General features: G+C 42.6%; 2 protein-coding genes across 3 annotated transcripts; one reads left to right on the forward strand and one right to left on the reverse strand.

Moving 5' to 3' along the window:
* Positions 1–12,642, forward strand: LOC121571102 (evolutionarily conserved signaling intermediate in Toll pathway, mitochondrial-like). Its single transcript, XM_045222212.1, has 4 exons — positions 1–1,042; positions 1,247–1,351; positions 9,692–9,732; positions 9,907–12,642. The coding sequence occupies exons 1-4, from the start codon at positions 837–839 to the stop codon at positions 10,158–10,160; spliced, it is 606 nt and encodes a 201-aa protein (XP_045078147.1). The 5' UTR covers positions 1–836; the 3' UTR covers positions 10,161–12,642.
* LOC121571103 lies at positions 10,873–24,189 on the reverse strand. Of its 2 annotated transcripts, XM_041882398.2 has the most exons (8): positions 24,052–24,189; positions 19,455–23,205; positions 15,578–16,483; positions 13,704–13,759; positions 13,549–13,610; positions 12,982–13,299; positions 12,762–12,867; positions 10,873–12,574 (listed from the first exon to the last, which is right to left on the reverse strand). In XM_041882398.2, exons 2-7 carry the CDS (start codon positions 22,974–22,976, stop codon positions 12,770–12,772), a joined length of 4,962 nt encoding a protein of 1,653 aa, XP_041738332.2. In that variant the 5' UTR covers positions 22,977–23,205; positions 24,052–24,189; the 3' UTR covers positions 10,873–12,574; positions 12,762–12,769. The 2 variants fall into 2 exon arrangements, with proteins under 2 accessions (XP_041738332.2, XP_041738331.2); XM_041882397.2 differs by having other exon boundaries at positions 10,873–12,867.
* Positions 24,190–24,766: the final 577 nt, after the last annotated feature.

Raw genomic sequence — 24,766 nt, forward strand, 5'->3', positions numbered from 1 at the left:
GGCTGACTAAATACTTTTTTTCCCCACTGTATGTCACTCCCTAAAACCATAGGAATTTCCCCAGGTAATCACGTCAACATGGTAGTTAAATTTGAGTTAACAGCGATGGATGATCGTTATCCCATATTTACAGTGGTGTGTGTACAGTGTTTCCCATAGGTTTCTTTTCAGCAGCGGTGGCAACGTTAGCGTAGGGGCGTGCTAGTGGCCGTGGTCAATTGCGTGGTCTCCGACCAAAGATTTTAAAGGCCCTCCTCTTGGCGGCGTGAACATTTTACAGTTTTAAAGCCAGTTTCCTGCAATTCTACACATTTTGCCATGGCTTATGCCAGGTTCGTATGCTATCTGAGTGACTCAAACATTATAACAAAATCAATGGGGTGCCCATGTCATGACACTTTTGGAATTTTAGATTCTCTCCGACTCTAGTTTTTATTGGTGATTGTTAGTTCTCAGGGACTAGAGTCACCCTATGAGGAAGTACCAGCGCATCATGTACTGGTTCCCCAAGTTCAAGCACGCCTTCCCCGTCCCCCTGCAGCTCCCTGGGGACCCTGTAGACTTGGCCCGCCTCAGTCTCCACCGCATCGCTAACGACCTGGGCGCTAAGGTCACGGTCTGCCAGATGCCTTGTACTGACATCTCAGAGTCAGGGGAGGAGATCACCTTCCCACACTACCTAGGTAGATAATCAGAGTTCCCTCTTTTTTACATACAAACTACCAGGGATCCGAATCCCAGGATCTCAGATTCTCTTTTCAGTAGATGTACTCGTATTCTGTGGTCAGCCGGTATTTAAGTTATCAGTTATTATTGGCTAGGTGCAACTCCAGAGGATGCACTGCAAACATACGGTTCTCAATATCGTTGTCTGTTTAAATGGTAAACCCTGCCTTTTCTCATCCTGTCAGGGATCCAGCCCAGCCCAGATGGAGCTGCTGGCTAAACATAACCCCAACAGGCCTGTGTTTGTGGAGGGCCCCTTCCCCCAGTGGCTGAGGAAGACATATTCAGGGCTGATCAACTGCCCCCTGAGGAAAAGGTTGGAGACCCTGTGCAACGATGTTAACATGGTGTAAATTGTGTATATTTTAACGGTAGCGTTTACAATGTTATAATTTTATATTATGAATATTGCCTTAAGTATCTGTTCCATACTAATACAATACTTTTATTATACACTTTGTTTTATTATAGCTTGAGCAGTAATAGTGATCTATTAGCGTACCTGTTTTGTCCCTGTCAGGTGGAGGAGCCATACGATCCAGAGAGGTGTTTCGACTACCCTGTTCAGCTGGACCTGGACTTCGAATGACTACCTCCTCTCTTTACCCCACACGTACAATTATCTGTAAGGTCCGTCAGTCGAGCAGTGAATTTCAAACACAGATTCAACCACAAAGACCAGGGAGGTTTTCCAATGCCTCCCAAAGAAGGGCACCTATTGGAAGATGGGTCAATACAAAGATACAAATTATTAAAGAAATTGAATTCTACAGTGAAAAAGTACAAAATCAAGGAAGCGATAAGGAAAGGAGAACCATCCTCAAAGCTTCAACGTCACAGGAAAAGCAGCTGCTCCAGACGCTCTCGGCGACAAAGGAACTTCCCTTTGGTCTCAGTACATTCAAGGACCATGCTGATGTTTTCACCCCCAAACCTTGGTTCAATAATCTACAAGGTTTCACAGATGAGCAAGTTTCTCAGGTGGAGGAAGAAACAAAAGATCAGGCTGCCTGTAAGGCTTGGCACCAACATAGAGCAGGACGGATCACAGGCTCCTCTGCAAACAGGGTTATTCACACATCACTGGAAGAACCATCCCAAGCACTTATTAAAGTCGATCAGTTGACAACCAACTCAAAACACCATGCATTCTATGGGGCAAGGACCATGAGGTGGATGTACAAATATGCACTAGGCCTGAGCACTGCCCTATCACAAACCTCTACAAAGATATTAGTATCAGACCAGGTATACAAGAAGCACATTAACTTGAAAGTGGAAAAGGCAGGTTTTAGAATTTTAAAGACATTGGCGTTTCTTGTGATGGATACATATCATGTGAGTGCTGTGGCAAAGGAGTAATTGAGTCAAAGTGTCCCTTTTAAATAGGCAAATGACCACTCAACCGACCACTGGACAGAAGACGAGAGGACATCTCAAGATTGAAAAAATAACGTATGGTATGTTACGCAATTCTAGCTAGGTGGCTAACGTTAGCTAGGCAAGGGGTTAGGATTAGGGGTTAGGGTGAAGTTTAGGAGTTAGGTTAGGGGAAGGGTTAGCTTAAAGGGTTAAGTTTAGGGGAAGGGTTAACTAACATGCTAAGTAGCTGCAAAGTAGTAAGTAGTTGAAAAGTTGCTAATTAGCTAAAATGCTAAAGCTGTCCCTGATAAGATTCGAACTCATAACCTTTCACGTTATACGTCCACCCATCCACCCCGAACAACCACTTTACTTTCGTTTTTGCCTTAAGTAACCATCTGTCTTATGTAACCATACCAAACGTAACATATCATACTAATTTGAGTGTCACGGATTTACATTTACTATGTTATGTCTAGTCTATGAGACCAGGCTGTTGGAACAGCCAGCTGGAGGATCTGAGTAGAGACAGTAGACATTTTTAAGAGAGCGCTCAAGACACACCTTTCTAGCCGTGCTTTTACCTAGGGTGATTTTATTGTGCTATTTTATCTACCTGATATAATTTAATTTGCTTTATTCAATTGTATTTATCTTATTTATTTTACTTCCTTCAGTCTCTCTGGTTTCACTGTTGTTTTATTGCCCTATTATTATTTGAATATGTTCAGTTTCATTTGACCATTTAAATGTATCTAGATCATCTATCTTATCTTTGTCCTTTTTATTTATGTATTATTTAAATTTTTTGTTTTAAGAACTTTGAAATGCATTAACTTGTAAGAAATGTGCTCTATAAATAAAGTTTGATTTGATATAGAATTATGCCGATCCGAAAACAAACATGTCTTTCTAACATGTAGAAATAAGGAATCATTAGGAGTCCTTCCTCTTCCTCAAACACCAAGACAGTAGCAGCATCATCATCAGGAACCTGCTTCCTGGATTTGTTGGATGACTTTCCTCTTAGCTCTTCCATTGGAAAGCACCTTGTTTAGTGTCTGCAAAGGGTTAGGGTGCAAGGGTGTATATTTGTCTGGCACTGTAAGTTTACGATATCAGGATGGTCGGATTCGGCTAGTTTGTTGCAATATCAGGCAGACTCTCTAATCGTCACTTTGGCATGCCATTCCCACTAGGATAGCCATCGCAGGCCTCTGCATCAATTCCTTCCTTGTATTAATTGTTTTCACTTGTTTTTGCTTTTAATTGGAACATAAATAAACCTATAAATGTAAGTATAAACTTTGTTTTCTTTTCTCCACAGAGAATAAATCTTTCCATATTCCCTAATAAGGATATCAGAAGCATCAGAAATATATTTCAGCAAGGTAAATAATGACATATTGACTTTATTTTGATCAAAGATCAAGAGTTGCTGTTTTGGATGACTGATATGAATTACAATCATGGCAGAATGCATCCTTATGTATCCACATGATAAACTCAGTCAGTGATCCATCGTCAGATCAAATTGCTTTGAAGAAAAAGAAGGCTGTCTCATGATAGCATGGTCAGCATAACGTTTATAATACATTTCTAATGTACAGTATTTGGCCAAAAACCTGGTTGCCTCTGCCAGAGTAGCGGACATGAGCCAAAGAATGGTTGCTCATGGTCAAGGTGTAGCCCTGCCTGCGACTTCAAAATCAGTGTCTGCCCTCGGCCCAAGAGGGAATTTCCTCTGGGTCTAATGGTAAGACGTTGGTTTGTCCTGTGGTAGACTCACGCATTGTATCCCCTCTGTCACACAAGAAAGCTGAAACTTGGCCACAAGTGGAACTTCCAGCAAGGCAATAACTCCATCACACATCAAAATTAACATTTTGCAATTCCCAAGTAGTGCACTATATAGGGAATAGGGTGCCATTCTCTGGTCTAAAGTAGTGCACTATATGGGAATAGGGTGCCATTCTCTGGTCTAAAGTAGTGCACTATATATGGAATAGGGTGCCATTTGGGACGCATTCCTAGCCTGACTGGGCTTTCTTTTATTAAGAAATGTGATTAAAATTCAACTGCTAAACTCACTCAGGCTGTCAGATGGAAAATTACTATTGCCATAGTCAAAATTAAACTTTGCTGCAATACGGATGGCCTTCACTGGGTGTGGAATAGATGAGAAGTCTTCATTCAAACAGAGATGAATGTAGCTACACCCTACAGAAGAAAGAACGAGAGAGAGAGAAACATACAATACTTTTTAATCCACATTTCTGCATAATGATAACAAATACTTTTTACCTGTCATTTTAACTAGATAGTATACAATATAATGTAGGCCTGTCCCTCTTGTTCAGTCATCAAACCATTCACTGCTCCACCAGATGTATGGGAAACGTGGATCTTGTCCCGCCTTCCTCCACTGATAAATATGGGCTGATGCTGAGAGTGGTGGTGGGAGTACCCATGACGTATTGAGCATTTGGTCAAGAGGAAGAAAACGAGCAGAGAGAAGCCTATTGACTGATTTTGTTTTGGGTAAAACACATTGTACAGTTTTTAAAAAACTATTGAAGAACAAGAAAATCCAAAGGATGACACAGGAAAGTGTAAAAACACTTATTTCCAGTGTGGTCCTCGGTTAATGATATACTACTTCTCATTGAGCTATAAAACATGTACCACTGCATCAGTGCAGGTTATTGTTATAGGTTATACAGTCAAAACGTTTGGACACACCTACTCATTCAAGGGTTTTTCTTTATTTTTACTATTTTCTACATTGTAGAATAATAGTGAAGACATCAAAACTATGAAATAAGTAGTAATCATGTAGTAACCAAAAAGTGTTAAACAAATCAAAATATATTTTATATTTGAGATTCTTCAAATAGCCACCCTTTGCCTTGATGACAGCTTTGCACACTTGGCATTCTCTCAACCAGCTTCACCTGGAATGCTTTTCCAACAGTCTTGAAGGAGTTTCCACATATGCTGAGCACTTGTTGGCTGCTTTTCCTTCACTCTGTGGTCCGACTCATCCCAAACCATCTCAATTGGGTTGAGGTTGGGGGATTGTGGAGGCCAGGTCATCTGATGCAGCACTCCATCACTCTCCTTCTTGGTAAAATAGACCTTACACAGCCTGGAGGTGTGTTGGGTAATTGTCCTGTTGAAAAACAAATGATGGTCCCACTAAGCCCAAACCAGATGGATGGCGTATCACTGCAGAATGCTGTGGTAGCCATGCTGGTTAAGTGTGCCTTGAATTCTAAATCAATCACAGACAGTGTCACCAGCAAAGCACCCCCACACCATAACACCTCCTCCTCCTCCATGCTTTACGGTGGGAACTAACATGAGGAGATCATCCGTTCACCCACACCGCGTCTCACAAAGACACAGCGGTTGGAACCAAACATCTCAAATTTGGACTCCAGACCAAAGGACAAATTTCCACCGGTCTAATGTCCATTGCTCGTGTTTCTTGGCCCAAGCAGGTCTCTTCTTCTTATTTGTGCCCTTTAGTAGTGGTTTCTTTACAGCAATTTGACCATGAAGGCCTGATTCACACAGTCCCCTCTGAACAGTTGATGTTGAAATGTGTCTGTGACTTGAACTCTGTGAATCATTTATTTGGGCTGCAGTTTCTGAGGCTGGTAACTCTAATGAACTTATCCTCTGCAGCAGAGGTAACTCTGGGTCTTTCATTCCTGTGGCAGTCCTCATGAGAGCCAGTTTCATCATAGCGCTTTATGGTTTTTGCAACTGCACTTGAAGAAACTTTCAAAGTTCTTGAAATGTTCCGTATTGACTGACCTTCATGTCTTAAAGTAATGATGGACTGTCGTTTCGCTTTGCTTATTTGAGCTGTTCTTGCCATAATATGGACTTGGTCTTTTACCAAATAGGGCTATATTCTGTATACCCCCCTACCTTGTCACAACACAACTGATTGGCTCAAACGCATTAAGAAGGAAATAAATTCCACAAAAATAACTTTTAACAAGGCAGACCTGTTAATTGAAATGCATTCCAGGTGACTACCTCATGAAGCTGGTTGAGAGAATGCCAAGAGTGTGCAAAGCTGTCATCAAGGCAAAGGGTGGCTATTTGAAGAATCTCAAATATAAAATATATTTTGATTTAAGGATCGGACCCTTTTTTTTCAATTTTCGCCTAAAATGACATACCCAAATCTAACTGCCTGTAGCTCAGGACCTGAAGCAAGGATATGCATATTCTTGATACCATTTGAAAGGAAACACTTTGAAATGTGTGGAAATTTGAAATTAATGTAGGAGAATATAACACATACGATCTGGTAAAAGATAATACAAACAAAAAAACATGCGTTTTCTATTTATTTTTTTGTTCCATCGTCTTTGAAATGCAAGAGAAAGGTCACAATATAATATTGCAGGTTTAGCGCATTGTGTGTGCAAAGTTTCAGATTGATCCGGTGAAGCATTGCAATACTGGACTATTTTGTATCAAGTCTGCCCAAATGTGCCGAATTGGTCAATTGACACATTTTCAAGTACATAACTATAGAGAACATACAAAAATGATATGGTAATACAAAATGTAAGTTTACACACTCCCAGGAATGTCATACATGATGGATCATTAGCTTATACACTAACTTTCACACATCTAGATGGCCGGGGTCGGGGTGGGTGTGGAGCCAGAGACAGCAGGGGTTCAAACTGTAGAACCCAGTTCCTACATTTTAATATAAAAATGGATTTTATCAAACAAAACTATGCTACATTTTATCTCTGGGACCCTCAGGATGACAAATCAGAGCAAGATTACTGAATGTAAGTACATTATTTACCTTCAGAGGTGAATGTATCAAACCAGTTGCCGTGATACGTTTTTTGTTGTTGTGCGCTCTCCTCAAACAATAGCATTTTTTCACTGTAATAGCTACTGTAAATTGGACAGTGCAGTTAGATTAACAAGAATTTAAGCTTTCTGCCCATATAAGATGTCTATGTCCTGGAAGTTTGCTGTTACTTACAACAGTTATGCTAATCACATTAGCGCACGTTAGCTCAACCGTCCCGTATACGGGACACCGATCCCATAGAGGTTAACACTTTTTTGGATACTACATGATTCCATAGGTGTTATTTCATAGTTTTGATGTCTTCACTATTATTCTACAATGTAAAAAAATAGTTAAAATTGAATGAGTAGGTGTGTCCAAACTTTTGACTGGTAGTGTATATAGGTCTGTGGAGCAGACAGCTACACTGTAAAAATAGAAAGTCTCAAAACACCATGATTGTGTAATGAAACCATGAAGAGTAGTGCACCTAAGCTGAGATCTGGTATTTGGAGGATGTTTGAATGTAAACCCAATGAAAACGTTTGAATGCACAGCATGTGTTTTAAAACAGAAATTAAGTACTCTGATACACCCAAAGTGGTTCTTCAACCTTAATATTGGTGTTTTTAAGAGATTGTTGTGAAAACACTTTTTGAGGGTTTCAGTGCATGGAAAAGGTAGCATTAAAACACAAAACGGTGTTTCTCGTACAATCAATGGTTTAGAAATGCAAATGGTTTATATCCTAAATATTCCCTGGTCCAAGCCTTCAGTCTGTTTCTCCCACCTCCAGTGCCATCAGAAAGTATTCACACCCCTTGGCTTTTTCCACATGTTGTTGTGTTACAGCCTGAATTTAAAATGGATTACATTGAGATTTGTTTGTCACTGGCCTAACACAATACCCTATAATGTCAAAGTGGAATTATGTTTTTTGACATTTTTACAAATGTAATAAAAGTGAAAGCTGAAATAAGTACTCAACCCCTATGTTATGGCAAGCCTAAATAATTTTAGGAGTAAAGATTTGCTTAGCAAGTCACATAATAGGGCCCCACAGTGGAGGTGTCATAATACCCATAAAGCCTAGCTGTCAAAGAGGGAAATGGTTTCAATAATTTTTCCACCATTCATGTTTCCCATAGTGGATTTTAGAAACACTTAAAATAAGGGCTGTGTTTCGTGCTGGCTTACTCTGGCGTGACGTTTTGAAAACCATGTAAATTTCTCTCGGACTAGGTGACTTTTATCAATATATTCGGCTCTATCTACTCTGAGCATCAAAGTAGACATCATGCAAAGCTACAAATTCCTGCAATCTCCTGCACGTCATCTCTAGCTGACTCCTTTGCTAACAGGTATTTTGTCAATTTAAAACTTGCACAAGAGAGTTCACAGAATTGTCCATTTAAATAAATTTTGCCAATTTATTCATTACTACACATAACTAACATTAGATAGTAAATCCAGAGATTCTTACCTCTGCCTCGATTCGGCAGTCTCGTCCAGATCATCATGGCATTTGTAGTTTTTTAAGATAGCCACATTAGCAGCTCATTTGCATTTCATTTTTGGGTAAATACAGGCAAATATATTTATAAAAGTCACCTTGTCCCAGAGAGATGTACATGGTCAGGCCATGAAATGTCACGAAACACAGCCCTTATTTTAGTGTTTCTAAAATCCTCTATGGGAAAAATTTATGATGGAGAAATGATCGGAACCATTTTCCTGATTGACCGCTAGGTTTTATGACTCATACTGTGGTACTCTATAAGTTGCATGGACACATTTTGTTTTTTAGCAGATGCTCTTTTCCAGAGCGACTTACATGAGCAACAGATTTTTCACCTAGTTGGCTCTGGGATTTGAACCAGCAACCTTTCAGTTACTGACTTTTCAATGACTACCTCATCTCTTTACCCCACACATACAATTATCTGTAAGGTCCCTCAGTCGAGCAGTGAATTTCAAACACAGATTCAACCACAAAGACCAGGGAGGTTTTCCAATGCCTCACAAAGAAGGGCACCTATTGGTAGATGGGTCAATAAATAAACAGGCAGACATTGAATTACCCTTTGAGCATGGTGAAGTTATTAATTACACTTTGGATGATGTATCAATACACCCAGTCACTACAAAGATACACGCCAATTACAGAGTTTAATGGCCGTGATAGGAGAAAACTGAGGATGGATCAACAACATTGTAGTTACTCCACAATACTAACCTATTTGACAGAGTGAAAAGAAGGAAGCCTGTACAGAATACAAATATTCAAAAACATGCATCCTGTTCGCAACAAGGCACTAAAGTAATACTGCTAAAAAATTGCCAAAGCAATTAACTTTTGGTCTTGAAAACAAAGTGCAAATCCAATACAACACATTACTGAGTACCACTCTTCATATTTTCAAGCATAGTGGTGGCTGCATCATGTAATCGTTAAGGACTGGGAAGTTTTTCAGGCAAAAAAATAAATTGAATGGAGCCAAGCACAGGCAAAATCCCATAGGAAAACCTGGTTCAGTCTAGTTTCCACCAGAAACTGGGAGATGAATTCACCTTACAGCAGGACAATAACCTAAAACACAAGTCCAAATCTACACTGGAGTTGCTTACCAAGAAGACAGTGAATGTTCCTGAGTGGCCAAGTTACCGAGTTACAGTTTTGACTTAAATCTGCTTGAAAATCTATGGCAATGGTTGTCTAGCAATGATCAACAACCAATTTGACAGATCTTGAAGAATTGTATAAAGTTGGCCGGCCGGCCAGATAGGTAGCTTCGACGTGGAAGACGGTAAGAAGAAACAGAAACCATAAATAAATAAAAATTAATTCAGGGAATCTTTAAAAGAAACAGTTAGATTCATTGAATTTATCTCACAGGGACAATTATGCTGGGCACACCTGTAAGAGTGCAAAGCGGTTGTGAGTTGTGAAGAGGATATACTGTATGTCTTGTGTTCTACAGTGGATGAAGGGGCGAGTTTCGCAATGTGTATGACGAGCCGGGGGGAACAGGCCACCCTGAACCAGTGGATCTCAGGCCTGCAGGAGACCAACCCCACCCAGTTCCGCCTGGAGGCCGAACCCAGGGAGCGGCATATCCTGAGCCTGGACACGGGTACAGACAGGGGGGAGATGAAGAAACAGGGGCCAGGGCAGAGAGACAGACAGAGCCAGATATTGTTGTGGAGGAGGGACATTGCCGTAGCCAGGGAGTGAAGCAGTAAACAGCTACAGGACTGTGACAGAGCCCATTTCTCTACCAGAGAAAGGATTACCTGGAGAGCTAGCTTTTATCACAGTGCATTTATCATAACTAACTCTCCCTTGTCAGGTCACTCCTGGCCCTCATCATAAAATCTGGTAATAGGATGACATTCAATAAGTGGATTTAATACGAAAGTATACTGTACCCATCTATTGTCAACTCGTATGATCTTGTATGTTTCAAGAAACCAAGCTTAGGTACTTAAGTATGTAACCTGATGCCCTCTAAACTCATTTAATGTTGTTGTAAATGTCTGACAGGGCTCTTGCAGGAACTTTTAATTTGCACCGTGTGTCAAGATTCAAGAAAGTCTCAAATCATCAGAAAACAATACATTATTTACACGGCTGATGTACGTCATCTCTTATGCGTAACCTACTGTATTCATACAATATTGTCATTATATTTGGAACTTTGTACCTCAGTGAAGGGTGACATCATACCCTAAATCTCAGTGTTGAAACTAGTGTGCATTTACATTAACTCAGTCAGTTGCCTTAAATGGTAAATATGTATCACCTTTTCAAAACATTTGAAGTGAATTATGCACAATTTTTACTTAACTTTATCCCCATTTTCAACAATACAGAAAGATACTGTTGAAATATGTGGGCTCATATACACTCTCCTTGATAGCAGGTACTATCAATAAATCAGAACCACTTTTAAAAGATACAAAAAGGGTTTATTAGTACCGAAAAGGCATTTGAACATTCCCTTTTAAAACAGATAAACAAGGTAGGAACCAATTCAAAGAGGAACATTCTAAAACAGGTAAAATCATACAGCTTGGTCAGTGTCCCCTGTACATTTACAGTTTGTCACAGCTGTACAAGAAAAAGTTCATCACAGTACAATCTGTTTTCAATGCAGTTTCAGTCTGTTAAGACAACAGAAGACTGACTTCCAAAGCTTTGTGCTCTACAGGACGTTGTTTTCAGCATATTGGTGAACCAAAAACAATGGAAATGGACATCTTTTCCACACATTTTCTGTTACATATAGGAAGTATACAAACATCCCAGCAACAGGGCCAATGGATCTTCAATCTTTTTTTGTTTGTTTAAAAAGTAATAAAAATAAAACATATGCTGATAATTGATTGTTAAAATCAGGGATACAATTAAATAAAAATTAAATAATTATGTATATTTGTTGCCGCTGACTGATTGTTCAGACTAAATAAAGGCATTAAAAAATATAGTTGATGTATACAGTATGAATAGACAAGGAAATATGAATCCGAAACAATGTGAGCAACCATTAAGTGATAGGCATTGAAATAATACATGAAAGGGTATTGCCATTTCACCACCCCTCTAAACAGAACTATCTGTGTTGTATTTACAGTGCAGAAATACATTTCTCAAATCACCATTACAAAAACAATGTTTACATTTATTAAAAAGGAAGAACATTTTATATTCCAGAACAATGATTTATTAAAACAATGTTGTTGTTTTGTGTGTCAAATAAGTATTTTGAAGAGTCAGTCTTGTAGATACAGTATGCTGCAAGAAAAATTATTATATACCAGTACTTTTTAGGACATATTTAGAATACCCTCATGCAAGGATGTCCCTTTTTGAAAAGGGAAGGAAAAAGAAACAGATGGTCTTTGACCTGAATAACAATTGATTGTTAATACAGTACAAAACTTTATACAAAACTGATAGTAATTGTGAGAAATATTAAATAAACATATCATTAAGTGAAATTATAAAATGTACTGTATGTACAGACGAATATCAATCATTGAACAATTGATCACCTGTAGACCACTTCAATGGACGCATGGTCTCCAAGTCAAATTCACAGGTCTGCTATTTACCCTTAAAACCTGGATCATATTGATCCTGATACATTGAGAAGACCAAGGACATGTCATTCATTCAGATTGAAGAACATCACTGACCTGTTTGTCATGGACACATAACAGGGACGTTAAGTTAACCCAGTGCTGTAGACTGAGGGAGAGTCCTGACTGTGCTTTAGTATGTTATAAAGCATTATAGAGTCCAGTGACATCCCTCATTGATATTACGTTTTGGTGTTTAGGGCACAGGAGACATGGTGTAGCAGTAGTGAATGATGATCGCTACAAAATTGCGCTATCGAAAACAGCAAGAAGATACATACATTCGTGTGTGTGTATTTATCCCAGTTAATGAGGTAAAGCTTGCCTCTTGTGGTTCCATGTCCCCTATACAGGTATACAGTTCAAGTTTAGTTCATTCTTTGTAGAGGTGAACTTCTCCGTAAAAATCAATACACAAAAGAAAAAACAGCAGTGTTTTCTCTTACTCTTCTCACAATGGCCTTCTATTGTTGTTTTATGCTGTCTGGAATTTAGCTATTTGTGCTTCTGCAAATTACGACAAATTAGTAGGAGAAGGTACGAGTTTGTCAAACAATGTCCGACATATGTGTAGTTTTTCTACAGACCGATAAGAATGCACCCCTTGGTATACAGAGAGCTATGGTCAACATTATGATATACAGACATACATGGTGTCTGTGCAATGTACAGTTATGAAGGCTCAAATGCTCACCTTAGCGCTCAGAGTCTTTTAATAGTTTTGGCGCTTTTGCTGTTCGTCAGGTATGACGAGTCCTCTGTAGCAACCATTACTTCTGCTGGAAAGTTGGCACTTTCCCCTGAAACGAAATGTGCATGGATATATCAGAAATCCTTAATCCCAAATGTCCCCATTGCCAGGAACAGGAAGAACTCTGAGCTCTCTAATATAATATATAATATAGCCTAATTACCTCCCATCGTCCCACTGTGCTGCTGCAGCTGGCTGGTGAAGAAGCGTTCTCTCCTGGACACCTGCTCGTCCCAGGCCTCCAGGATGCGCCGGTGCTCCGGGGGCTCCAGGCTCAGGGTGTCCGGGTGGGCCTCGTCGATGTGGGCCCTCACCCCCTCCAGGCTGTGGGAGTACTGGAGCTCCCCGCACACCATACACACCAGCAGCTGGTTCAGCGGGTCGTAGTCCATGAGGTAGCGATTCCTCCATACAGCATCCGAGATGGCGCCGTCGTAGTTTCCGCCATGATCGTCGTCTAGGAAAAGCAGCTCTGATTCGTCTAGAGGAAAGATAGTGGTATTGTGAGACATGGAACTTTAGGATTTTGGGCACTGGTCAGTCGGCCCAGCGGACTGTAATTTCTACTAGTCCATGATGACTTTCTACTAGCCAGGGGTCCAAAATATTTGTACAAATATTTGGCCTAGTTAGCCACATTTTCTACTAAGGCAACAAGGTTACTCTAAGAAAGGCCTATAGCTGTAGCTAGATTTAGGCTTAATAGATCTAGAAGTATCAAATGCATTACCTTCTAAAGGTTCCGTATGGCCAAAGTCAGGAAAGTAGCCCATGTCTGTCTCTGTGGAAGTACTATGGAAAAAAGGACATCACAGTTATGGTTACTACTAACACACACCTTGGGATAACAGACGTCAGAGAGAAGTCTGAAAACTGGTCTCTCACCTTAGAAGTAGTTCAGAGTCCTCTGAGGTGTTGAACCACCGGTCAGGATCCTGTTCCTTTGGTTGAGGAAAAAAAACAAAATAGTTATGGAAATGAACTGACCAAGAGGAATGAAAGTTACCCAAGGCTGAATCCTCATCCCTTGGTATCAATGCATGATTTACGCAAAGTTACGGTTCAGTCAATGGTTAAACATACAGTGAGGGAAAATAGTATTTGATCCCCTGCTGATTTTGTACGTTTGCCCACTGACAAAGACATGATCAGTCTATAATTTTAATGGTAGGTTTATTTGAACAGTGAGAGACAGAATAACAACAAAAAATCCAGATAAATGCATGTCAAAAATGTTATAAAATTGATTTGCATTTTAATGAGGGAAATAAGTATTTGACCCCTCTGCAAAACATGACTTAGTACTTGGTGGCAAAACCCTTGTTGGCAATCACAGAGGTCAGACGTTTCTTGTAGTAGGCCACCAGGTTTGCACACATCTCAGGAGGGATTTTGTTCCACTCCTCTTTGCAGATCTTCTCCAAGTCATTAAGGTTTCGAGGCTGACGTTTGGCAACTCACTCGAACCTTCAGCTCCCTCCACAGATTTTCTATGGGATTAAGGTCTGAAGACTGGCTAGGCCACTCCAGGACCTTAATGTACTTCTTCTTGAGCCACTCCTTTGTTGCCTTGGCTGTGTGTTTTGGGTCATTGTCATGCTGGAATACCCATCCACGACCCATTTTCAATGCCCTGGCTGAGGGAAGGAGGTTCTCACCCAAGATTTGACGGTACCTGGCCCTGTCCATCATCCCTTTGAAGCGGTGAAGTTGTCCTGTCCTCTTAGCAGAAAAACACCCCCAAAGCATAACGTTTCCACCTCCATGTTTGATGGTGGGGATCGTGTTCTTGGGGTCATAGGCAGCATTCCTCCTCCTCCAAACACGGCGAGTTGAGTTGATGCCAAAGAGCTCCATTTTGGTCTCATCTGACCACAACACTTTCACCCAGTTCTCCTCTGAATCATTCATATGTTCATTGGCAAACTTCAGACGGGCCTGTATATGTGCTTTCTTGAGCAGGGGGACCTTGCGGGCGCTGCAGGATTTCAGTCCTTCACGGCGTAGTGTGTTACCAATTGTTTTCTTGGTGACTATGGTCCCAGCTGCCTTGAGATCATTGACAAGATCCTCCCGTGTAGTTCTGGGCTGATTCCTCACTGTTCTCATGATCATTGCAACTCCACGAGGTGAGATCTTGCATGGAGCCCCAGGCCGAGGGAGATTGACAGTTATTTTGTGTTTCTTCCATTTGCGAATAATCGCACCAACTGTTGTCACCTTCTCACCAAGCTGCTTGGCGATGGTCTTGTAGCCCATTCCAGCCTTGTGTAGGTCTACAATCTTGTCCCTGACATCCTTGGAGAGCTCTTTGGTCTTGGCCATGGTGGAGAGTTTGGAATTTGATTGACTGATTGCTTCTGTGGACAGGTGTCTTTTATACAGGTAACAAACTGAGATTAGGAGCACTCCCTTTAAGAGTGTGCTCCTAATCTCAGCTCGTTACCTGTATAAAAGACACCTGGGAGCCAGAAATCTTTCTGATTGAGAGGGGGTCAAATACTTATTTCCCTCATTAAAATGCAAATCAATGTATAACATTTTTTACATGCGTTCTTCTGGATTTTTTTGTTGTTATTCTGTCTCTCACTGTTCAAATAAACCTACCATTACAATTATAGACTGATCATTTCTTTGTCAGTGGGCAAACATACAAAATCAGTAGGGGATCAAATACTTTTTTCCCTCACTGTACAGTTCTGACTTATTACAATATTATATGGCCTTTTCTTTGAAACATTCACCATTGAAAACGTTACCTGAGTCTCCATCTCCTCAAGTAGGTGTTGAGGATGATGAGCGTTGGGGAGGATGGGATGCCAGTTGACCGAGGGCCTCTTTTCCGTCAACTCCCCATCTCTCATTGCTTTCCTGGCTCGCTGCTCCTTCTTCTTCACCCTCCAGTACTCCCTCTTCTTTCTCAGAGTCTCCTCTTCCGACTCCCCCGGCACTGGCTTGGGCGGACCCATGGGGCTTATGTAGATGGGGCTTTTGGTGAGCCCCTGCATTGTAGGCGATCGTACATTATGTACATTCCCACTTTGAGAAATCTGAGCACCATGACATTTGAAAGGAGTCTGTGTTGGGGTGAAAGAGGATGTTTGACTGGGAGGCTGAATTGGTAAGAGCTTGATGCTAGTCAAAGGGTTGGGTGGAGGTGTCAGAGTAGCGATAGGTGAGGTATCGGTGTCCAAGGTTTCCTGCACTCGCAGTCTCCATTTTAGAATGCGGGGCGAGTCAGTGCTGGATCCTGGGGCCGCTTCCTGTTGGTTCTCCACCAATAGCAGCCCGTCTTTCTTCCCCTCACCCAACGGGGGGACAGTGACACCGCTTCCTATAGGGAGAGACACGGTACTAAAGCTATGAGATGTCTGTGGGGACTCTGTGTGACCAATGGGTGAATTGGAGATACTGGTACAGTTGACAGGAGGGTTGAGCTGTGTTGTATCATATGACTGTTCCATGTTGGAGGTGGTGGGGTCTACAACCAGAAGTGTAGGGATGTTGGTGACCGTGCTGAGGCTAGCCTGGGGTCCAGAAGCAGGGGGAGATATAGGCTGGAGAAAGGGGGAGGACTGCAGTTTGAGCAATGGTGCTGTGTGTAGACCGAAGCTTCCGCTCCTCTGCACTGGCCTCTGGGTCTTCACAATAAGGAGATTCGAAACCTGAAAGACAACAACACAATCGATGCATACGTTTACAATAGTTTTATGTCACAATATACAGTATCATTTATAACCGGGGTTATTTGATCTATTTGTTTATTTTTACAAAAATGTACTTGTTTATATGTTTGTCCAGTTCTCAGAATACATACATCTACCCCTCTTCCTCTATTTGTCAAATACACTGAACAAAAACATAAACGCAACATGTAAAGTGTCGGTCCCATATTTCATGAGCTGAAATATAAGATCCCAGAAATGTTCTCTAAAATTTTGTGCACAAATTTGTTTACATCCTTGTTAGTGAGCATTTATCCTTTGCCAAGATAATCCATCCACCTGACAGGTGTGGCATATCAACAAGCTGATTAAACAGCATCATCATTACACAGGTACACCTTGTGCTGGGGACAATAAAAGACCCCTCTAAAATGTGCAGTTTAATCACACAACGCCACAGATGTCTCAAGTTGAGGGAGCACGCATTTCGCATGCTGACTGCATAAATGTCCACCAGAGCTGTTGCCAGAGAATTTAATGTTCATTTCTCTACCACAAGCTGCCTCCAATGTTTCAGAGAATTTGTCAGTATGTCCAACTGGCCTCACAACCACAGACCACGTGTATGGCGTCATGTGGGTGAGCGGTTTGCTGATGTCAACATTATGAACAGAGTTTTCCATGGTGGCGTGGGGTTATGGTATGGGCAGGCATAAGCTACAGACAATGAACACAATTGCATTTTATTGTTGGCAATTTGAATGCCTAGAGATACCGTGATGAGATCCTGAGGTCCATTGTCGTGCCATTTATCCGCTGCCATCACCTCGTGTTTCAGCATGATAATGCACGGCCCCATGTCGCAAGGATCTGTATAAAATTCCTGGAAGCTGAAAATGTCCCAGTTCTTCCATGGCCTGCATACTCAGACATGTCACCCATTGAGCATGTTTGGGATGCTCTGGATCGACGTGTACAACAGCGTGTTCCAATTCCCGCCAATATCCAGCAACTTCACACAGCCATTGAAGAGGAGTGGGACAACATTCCACAATCAACAGCCTGATCAATTATATGCGAAGGCGATGTCGCGCTGCTTGAGGCAAATGGTGGTCACACCAGATACTGACTGGTTTTCTGATCCACGCCCCTACCTCTCTTTTTAAAAGGTGCAGTTGAAGTCTGAAGTTTACATACACCTTAGCCAAATACATTTAAACTCAGTTTTCACAATTCCTGACATTTAATCCTAGTAAAAATGTCCTGTCTTAGGTCAGTTAGAATCACCACTTTATTTTAAGAATGTGAAATGTCAGAATAATAGTAGAGAGAATGATTTATTTCAGCTTTTATTTATTTCATCACATTCCCAGTGGTTCAGAAGTTTACATACACTCAATTAGTATTTGGTAGCATTGCCTTTAAAAAAAATTGTGTAGCCTTCCACAAGCTTCCCACAATAAGTTGGGTGAATTTTGGCCCATTCCTCCTGACAGAGCTGGTGTAACTGAGTCAGGTTTGTAGGCCTCCTTGCTCGCACACGCTTTTTCTGTTCTGCCCACAAATGTTCTATAGGATTGAGGTCAGGGCTTTGTGATGGCTACTCCAATACCTTGACTTTGTTGTCCTTAAGCCATTTTGCCACAACTTTGGAAGTATGCTTGGGGTCATTGTCCATTTGGAAGACCCATTTGCGACCAAGCTTTAACTTCCTGACTGATGTCTTGAGATGTTGCTTCAATATATCCACAATTTTCCTTCCTCATGATGCCATCTATTTTGTGAAGTGCACCAGTCCCTCCTGCAGAAAAGCACCCCCACAGCATGATGCTGCCAACCTCGTGCTTCACGATTTGGATTGTTTTCTTCGGCTTGCAAGACCCTTTTTCTTCCAAACATAACGATGGTCATTATGGGCAAACAGTTCTATTTGTGTTTCATCAGACCAGAGGACATTTCTCCAAAAAGTACGATCTTTGTCCCCATGTGCAGTTGCAAACCGTAGTCTGGCTTTTTTTTCTCTAGGAGACAGAACGCGTCTCCTTCCTGAGCGGTATGACGGCTGCGTGGTCCCATGAGGTTTATACTTGCGTACTATTGTTTGTACAGATGAACGTGGTACCTTCAGGCGTTTGGAAATTGCTCCCAAGGATGAACCAGACAGGTCTATAATTTTTTTCCCCATGATGTCAAGCAAAGAGGCACTGATTTTGAAGGTAGGCCTTGAAATACATCCACAGGTACACCTCCAATTGACTCAAATGATGTCAATTAACCTATCAGAATCTTCTAAAGCCATGACATCATTTTATAGAATTTTCCAAGCTGTTTAAAGGCAGTCAACTTAGTGTATGTAAACTTCTGACCCAATGGAATTATGATACAGTGAATTATAAGTGAAATAATCTGTCTGTAAACAATTGTTGAAAGAATTACTTGTGTCATGCACAAAGTAGATGTCCTAACCGACTTGCCAAAACTATAGTTTGTTAACAAGACATTTGTGGAGTGGTTGAAAAATGAGTTTAATGACTCCAACCTAAGTGTATGTAAACTTCCGACTTCAACTGTATCTGTGACCAACAGATGCATATCTGTATACCCAGTCATGTGAAATCCATAGATTAGGTCCTAATGAATTTATTTCAATTGACTGATTTCCTTATATGAACTGTAACTCAGTAAAATCTTCGAAATTGTTGTGTTTATATTTTTGTTCAGTATAGGTTCATGGTATTTCAGTTGGACTTGACAGTGGCCCTGACCAGAGGACACAACTGTACAGTATGTTCTGTAAGTACCTAAAACGCTTTGCGAACTACATATCAGTTCCACACTCCAAATGACATAACCAAAAAACATACTTTTACCTCAAATTTCATTGAAATGATAAGTATAGGCCTACCATTGTGAATGACAAAATCTGCAGTGATGAAATGTAATATCAAGATTACAAAAGACATCCACCCACCTTTGCTGCTTTGAGGGCCAGTCGTCTGCCGTAGTCCCCCCGTCTCAGCCCCCCTCCTCCCTGCCTGGCTGTCCTAGCTCTCTGCTGCCTCTTCATCATCCTCCAGTATTCCCTCTTCTTCTCCAGAGTCACACTCTGGCCTGTCACCGCTGGGGCGTGCTGATGTTGCTGATGCTGTTGTTGATTTTGAAGTTGTTGATTTTGTTGTTGTTGTTGTTGTTGTTGTTGTAGCAGCAGCTTCGGGGGTTCTGGGGAGCAGCAGTGGTGGTGTCCTGCTTTTTTGGAACGCAGCCTCTGGGCTCTGCGAGGGAGGTGTGGTCCCCTGGAAGCCGCCATGTGGGTCCAGGAGTGTGTGGGTGTGTGAGTGGGGGGTTCGGAGGGAGGGAGAGCTGGGAAATACAGTGTTTCAGTGCAAGGACTTGACAGGGGAGAGTCCTTAGGATGAGGGCTCAATGGACGAATGGTTACCTGGCAGGATGGCAGGGTATCAGCATCCACCTGCCACCCTTTGACCTCCAACGATAGGTCACCAGACAGGGAGACCTTCTCATCTCCCAGGGTGAGCAGAGGTAGATTTGGCTTGACCTCCATCCGGACGGCAGCATCCTTGTAGGAACAGGTCTGAGGGTCACTTTTACAAGGCAGCTGTTCTGTAATACAGTCTGGCTGTTCAGTAATACAGTCTGGCTGTTCCATTTTACAGTCAGCCACAGTGCTGAGCGATTCCTCCAGGAGCTTCTTCATAGAGGCCACCACCAGGAGAGTGGTGGCCTGGCTGTCAGCACTCAAGGCTGGGTCTGGCGGCTCGGTCTGTGGTGGCTCTGGAGGTGGTGGTGAACACCGGGACGGTTTGATATCAACACAGAGGGGTTGTTCCAGTGGAGGACATGGAGCGTCTGTTGATCCTCTCCCTTGTTTGATTTGGTTTCCCTGTGGAGGCGTGGACACACTGGTGTTTGAGAGAGGCTTGATAGTCTGTGTGTTGTTGACAGAGGTGTTGACATTGGGAATGGGGACGGCTAATCGTGCTAATTTTTGGTTCCGCCTCTTCTGTGAGGTAGTCTTTCCCCTAGCTTGAACACCTTGCCTTAGGCGGGTGGCACGGGCTGCCCTCTGCTCTCGTTTTTTTACCCTCCAGTACTCCCTCTTCTTAGCCATCTTTTCCTCCTCTGTTAGCTTTGGGTCCAAGTTTAGCACTGCTGATGCTGTAGAAGCTTTGACAGCCATCTGCATGACGCAGCTAGCCGGCTTTGGTATCGCTGTAGGCAAACCAGGAAAGGTGTTTTGAGGGCGTGTGAGGGTGATATGACTCTGGGGCTGGACAACTGTTTGTGGATTCAGGAGGTTTTTCGGTGTGCTTCGAAATTCAGTCCTCGGTCTGACTGAAACTAACCTGGGAGGCTTTGTGATTGACAGGCCGATGGGAGAACCGGAGACATTGACCTGAGCAGGACGGATTAGAGGTGGTGGTGGGTTGACCCGTATTTGATGTACCATATTACTAGATGTATCACCAGTGGGTTTGGGAAGCAGTTGGTGTTGGCGATGTGTGTTAGTGTTGGTAAATGAATTATTAACAGGTATCCCACCGCTGAAACTAATTTCACCCCCAGTCTCTTTTGCTTCTGTAATGAGATCAATTTGGGGAATGGTATTGGTCAAGGTACCGTCCTCCTTGATGAACCCTCCAATGGTCTCTGAGGCGCTGGTGTGGGTAGGCCTACTTCCTGTTGGTTGTGGCAGTGTGTTGCTGCCCGCCGCTCTCGCCTTCCTCATATCCTCCAGTATGCTCTGGTACCGGTTGACTCTTCGCATCAGAGCATCCCTCTCCTTCATCTTAGCTCGGACTTCCACCGACAGCTTAGCTCGCTGTTCCCGCTTTTTGACACGCCAGTATTCCCGCTTCCGGGCCACCCTCTGCTCGGGGGTCTCCGTTGGGTCCTCTCGGAGTGCGTTGCGGGTTTTGAAGGCTGTAGCATGACAGGGGGACTTCCTCATGTTTCTCTGACCCAGGTAATTCCGTTGGGTTTCAATGAACCTCTGTCTCGGAGTCCTACAACGGACCATACCTCGGCTAGTGTTGGCAAACTGCCCTGGACCAGGGAGCCTTCTGCTTGGTTCCCCTGCTGGTTTATAACCAATGACATTCGATGCCATACCAGTTTGCATTGTTGCTTCAGCTTCCTGCGGATTCTCTACTTTTAGCTGAACGGTCTGTTGATTAGTGTTGACTGCAGTTAGCTTAGCCAGGACTGAATCCTCAGACTCCCTTTTGACTACAACGCTAGCCACTGCTCTGGCGTTCTTTAGCAGGCGTCCGGCTGAGATGAACGGGACCCTGACTCTATTAACACACGGCCTCTGGCCCTGTCCACTCAAAGCAGACGGAGGACGTTCAATGACCACGTTGGTTAACAGTCCAGCTTTCTGCAACGATACCTCCATGTTCGTGATTCTCTCTCTGGCCTTCGTTAACCTACCCGCCTGCTTCGCTCTCTGTTCTCGCTTCTTGATGCGCCAATTCTCTCTGCGCATGGCGGCTTTCTCCTCCTCAGTCTCCAGTGGAGCTGATGTGTCGTTGATACTTCTAACTCCTTGGGCTGTGACCAAGTCACTATTTTTCCCACCTAGTTGTGTTACTTTCATCCCTATAGGCCTACCCTCTGGTTTGTGAATGAGGGCAGGGGCAGACTGATTGGTCACGGTCAACCCTGTGGTAATGTTAGCAGTTAGCGGTCCAGGCTGAACACGCACTGTAATTTGCGTCTCAGTTAACGCATCAGGCCTTGATACACTCTGGGTGGCCAGATGCTTTTGAGTCGACACTACAGGAGTGCTGCCATTCAGAATAGTCATTCCGCTTGGTGGTTGGCGAGGTGCAGAGCCTGAGGGTCTCACCGTCACTTTTACCAGAGGCACGGAGGAGCCACTGTTGAGCAGCACTCCGTTGTGTTTGGCTGGGGTAACCGTTCCGATCACAGTGCCCCCTTTTGGGGAACTTTTCACCGCCATCTTGCAGACCATCGCACCTTTTCCTGGACCTGAACTGGACGCTGGGAACTGAGGCAAGACTTTGTCGAGTTTTATCCTCTGGAACCACCTCTCCTTTTGGTTTGCTGAGGAAGAGTTTTGGTCCCCTTCCCCAACACTATGGTTCTGATGATGAAAGACAGCAGAACCCTTTCCCTTTAATAAGACTACAGGTGCACCACCGACATTGGTTTGGTAGGAACCATCGCTATTCAACAAAGGGGGGGCAGACCCTGCCATTGAACAAGAGGCACTGGAATTCAATGCCATTGAGGTTAGGGTCTTATGGACTGCATTTCTGCCCAAGGAGTTACTCCCTCTGTTTGTAGCTTTTGCCTTCTTGACCTCTGACAGCTTGGCCCTCTGCTCTCGTTTCTTGGTCTTCCAGTACTCTCTCTTCTGGGCTAGTGTGGCATCATCGAACTCTGAGGCCGGACGGTAGCGCTGACCCCGTGGGCTGTCAGCCCCTCCAGTTCCCTTGGTGGTTGGCATGATGGTCGCTGATTGGTCACCTCTCGTGCTCTTCACCAAACTGTGCTGGCTGCAGACTCTTCACACATCCCACTCTCCTTCGTCCAATGTTCACCAGATATGGATATCGTCAGCCTTTAGCCTACAATGTTGTATGCGATTGAGTAACATCCTATAGATCTTGTTATGTCTGTCTCCCATCTCTGGTGGTCACCCGCCACATGTTGACATTAACAGACACCAGATGGTCCTGAAAATGAGAAAAACAACACGCTTAGTGAGACAAATATACTAATCTAATAGGTCTTGGGAAATTGGATTGTTCACTGACATATCACATCTTGAAGTTGTTTTAAATCTGTTGCCAGTTTAGGAACCAAATAAATAAACATACTTCTTCAAAACCATGTGGTTGCACCCCATTTATCCATCCCAAAAGTAAAGCTAAATATTCAATTGTAAATTATATATATTTAACTCATTGTCAAGTATTGGCATTTATTAATGCAATTCCTGGCTGGCTTAGATATTGAATTTAATAAAAGAAAGGAAGCAAGAAATAACTTTTGTGTTATTATTCAACTAATTAATATAGGCCTAATTAATCAAATATTTTCTGGATCCTAATTTAGACTATACAAATGCAATCTTTTTGGCACATGAAATCTGCAACACTTCCAAAATGCAGGCTGTGTTCTCTCGCTGACAGCCAGCATCAAAGAGCATGCACAACAACCAGGAAGAGAACAAATGGCACTGCCTCTTTAAACCAAGTCCTCCGTCTATCACAAATTATGTCTGTCGTGTGCCATTTTTCATTCTCATACGAATACGAATACCAAACGCAGTGTGCCGACGCGTGACAAATCATAGCCAAAAATTCCAACGAAAAGCCCCCGGAAAATTGGACACATTTGGTGATATTCATGTCTCTACCAGCGTACAATGGACAATCTCTTCCTCCTCCCCTGTCCACACGGACTGGCGTCTGCCTGCGTGTGTTCCTTGTCTAAATGAATCGAAAAGCATAAAACCAAGCTAGCGGTAAAAGAGCAGGATGGTTGGAAAGGTGTGAAAAAACATGCATATGCATTACCTGGTAGTTACACCTAACTTTCCGGGACAGTTTGTGAACGTTTGGACAGATATACTGTCAGGACACTGCAGCTACTTCCCTCGAGCCAGCCTTTCTCTCTATCGATGCCTTCCTTGACAACGTTGAAAAGTACCAGGATGTGGGACCTTGCTGCTTGTGTGTAAACTGCGTCGTGTGGACAGATACAAGCCTCTTAAAGCCGTACTACCACAACAGGGGACATAATTTGGTTTATAGATGGTCAATGAAATGGAGCAATTTTTATCCATATACTGTGTCCCCAAGATGCCACACATGGCCCACCCTATAATAAGGTTGTATTCTAGACTATTGGTAATATAATTTTACCATGTTGAACATTGAGGTGATATGAACCACTGCACCAATCAATCAATTAAATAATAATAATAATAATATGCCATTTAGCAGACGCTTTTATCCAAAGCGACTTACAGTCATACGTGCATACATTTTTGTGTATGGGTGGTCCCGGGGATCGAACCCACTACCTTGGCGTTACAAGCGCCGTGCTCTACCAGCTGAGCTACAGAGGACCACAGAACCAAATCACTTAAATATTTGGTAATTGAATATTTGTTCTAGAACATTTGACAGATGCAATATTTCCACAAATATTTAAATAATAGACAATGTTGCCACCAGCGTTGTATTTATCCATGGTTGGGAATTTCAGCATTTTGGCAAATATTTGCAC

The sequence above is a fragment of the Coregonus clupeaformis genome, chromosome 8 (genome assembly GCF_020615455.1).
Source record: "Coregonus clupeaformis isolate EN_2021a chromosome 8, ASM2061545v1, whole genome shotgun sequence".
NCBI classification, from domain to species: Eukaryota; Metazoa; Chordata; class Actinopteri; order Salmoniformes; family Salmonidae; genus Coregonus; species Coregonus clupeaformis.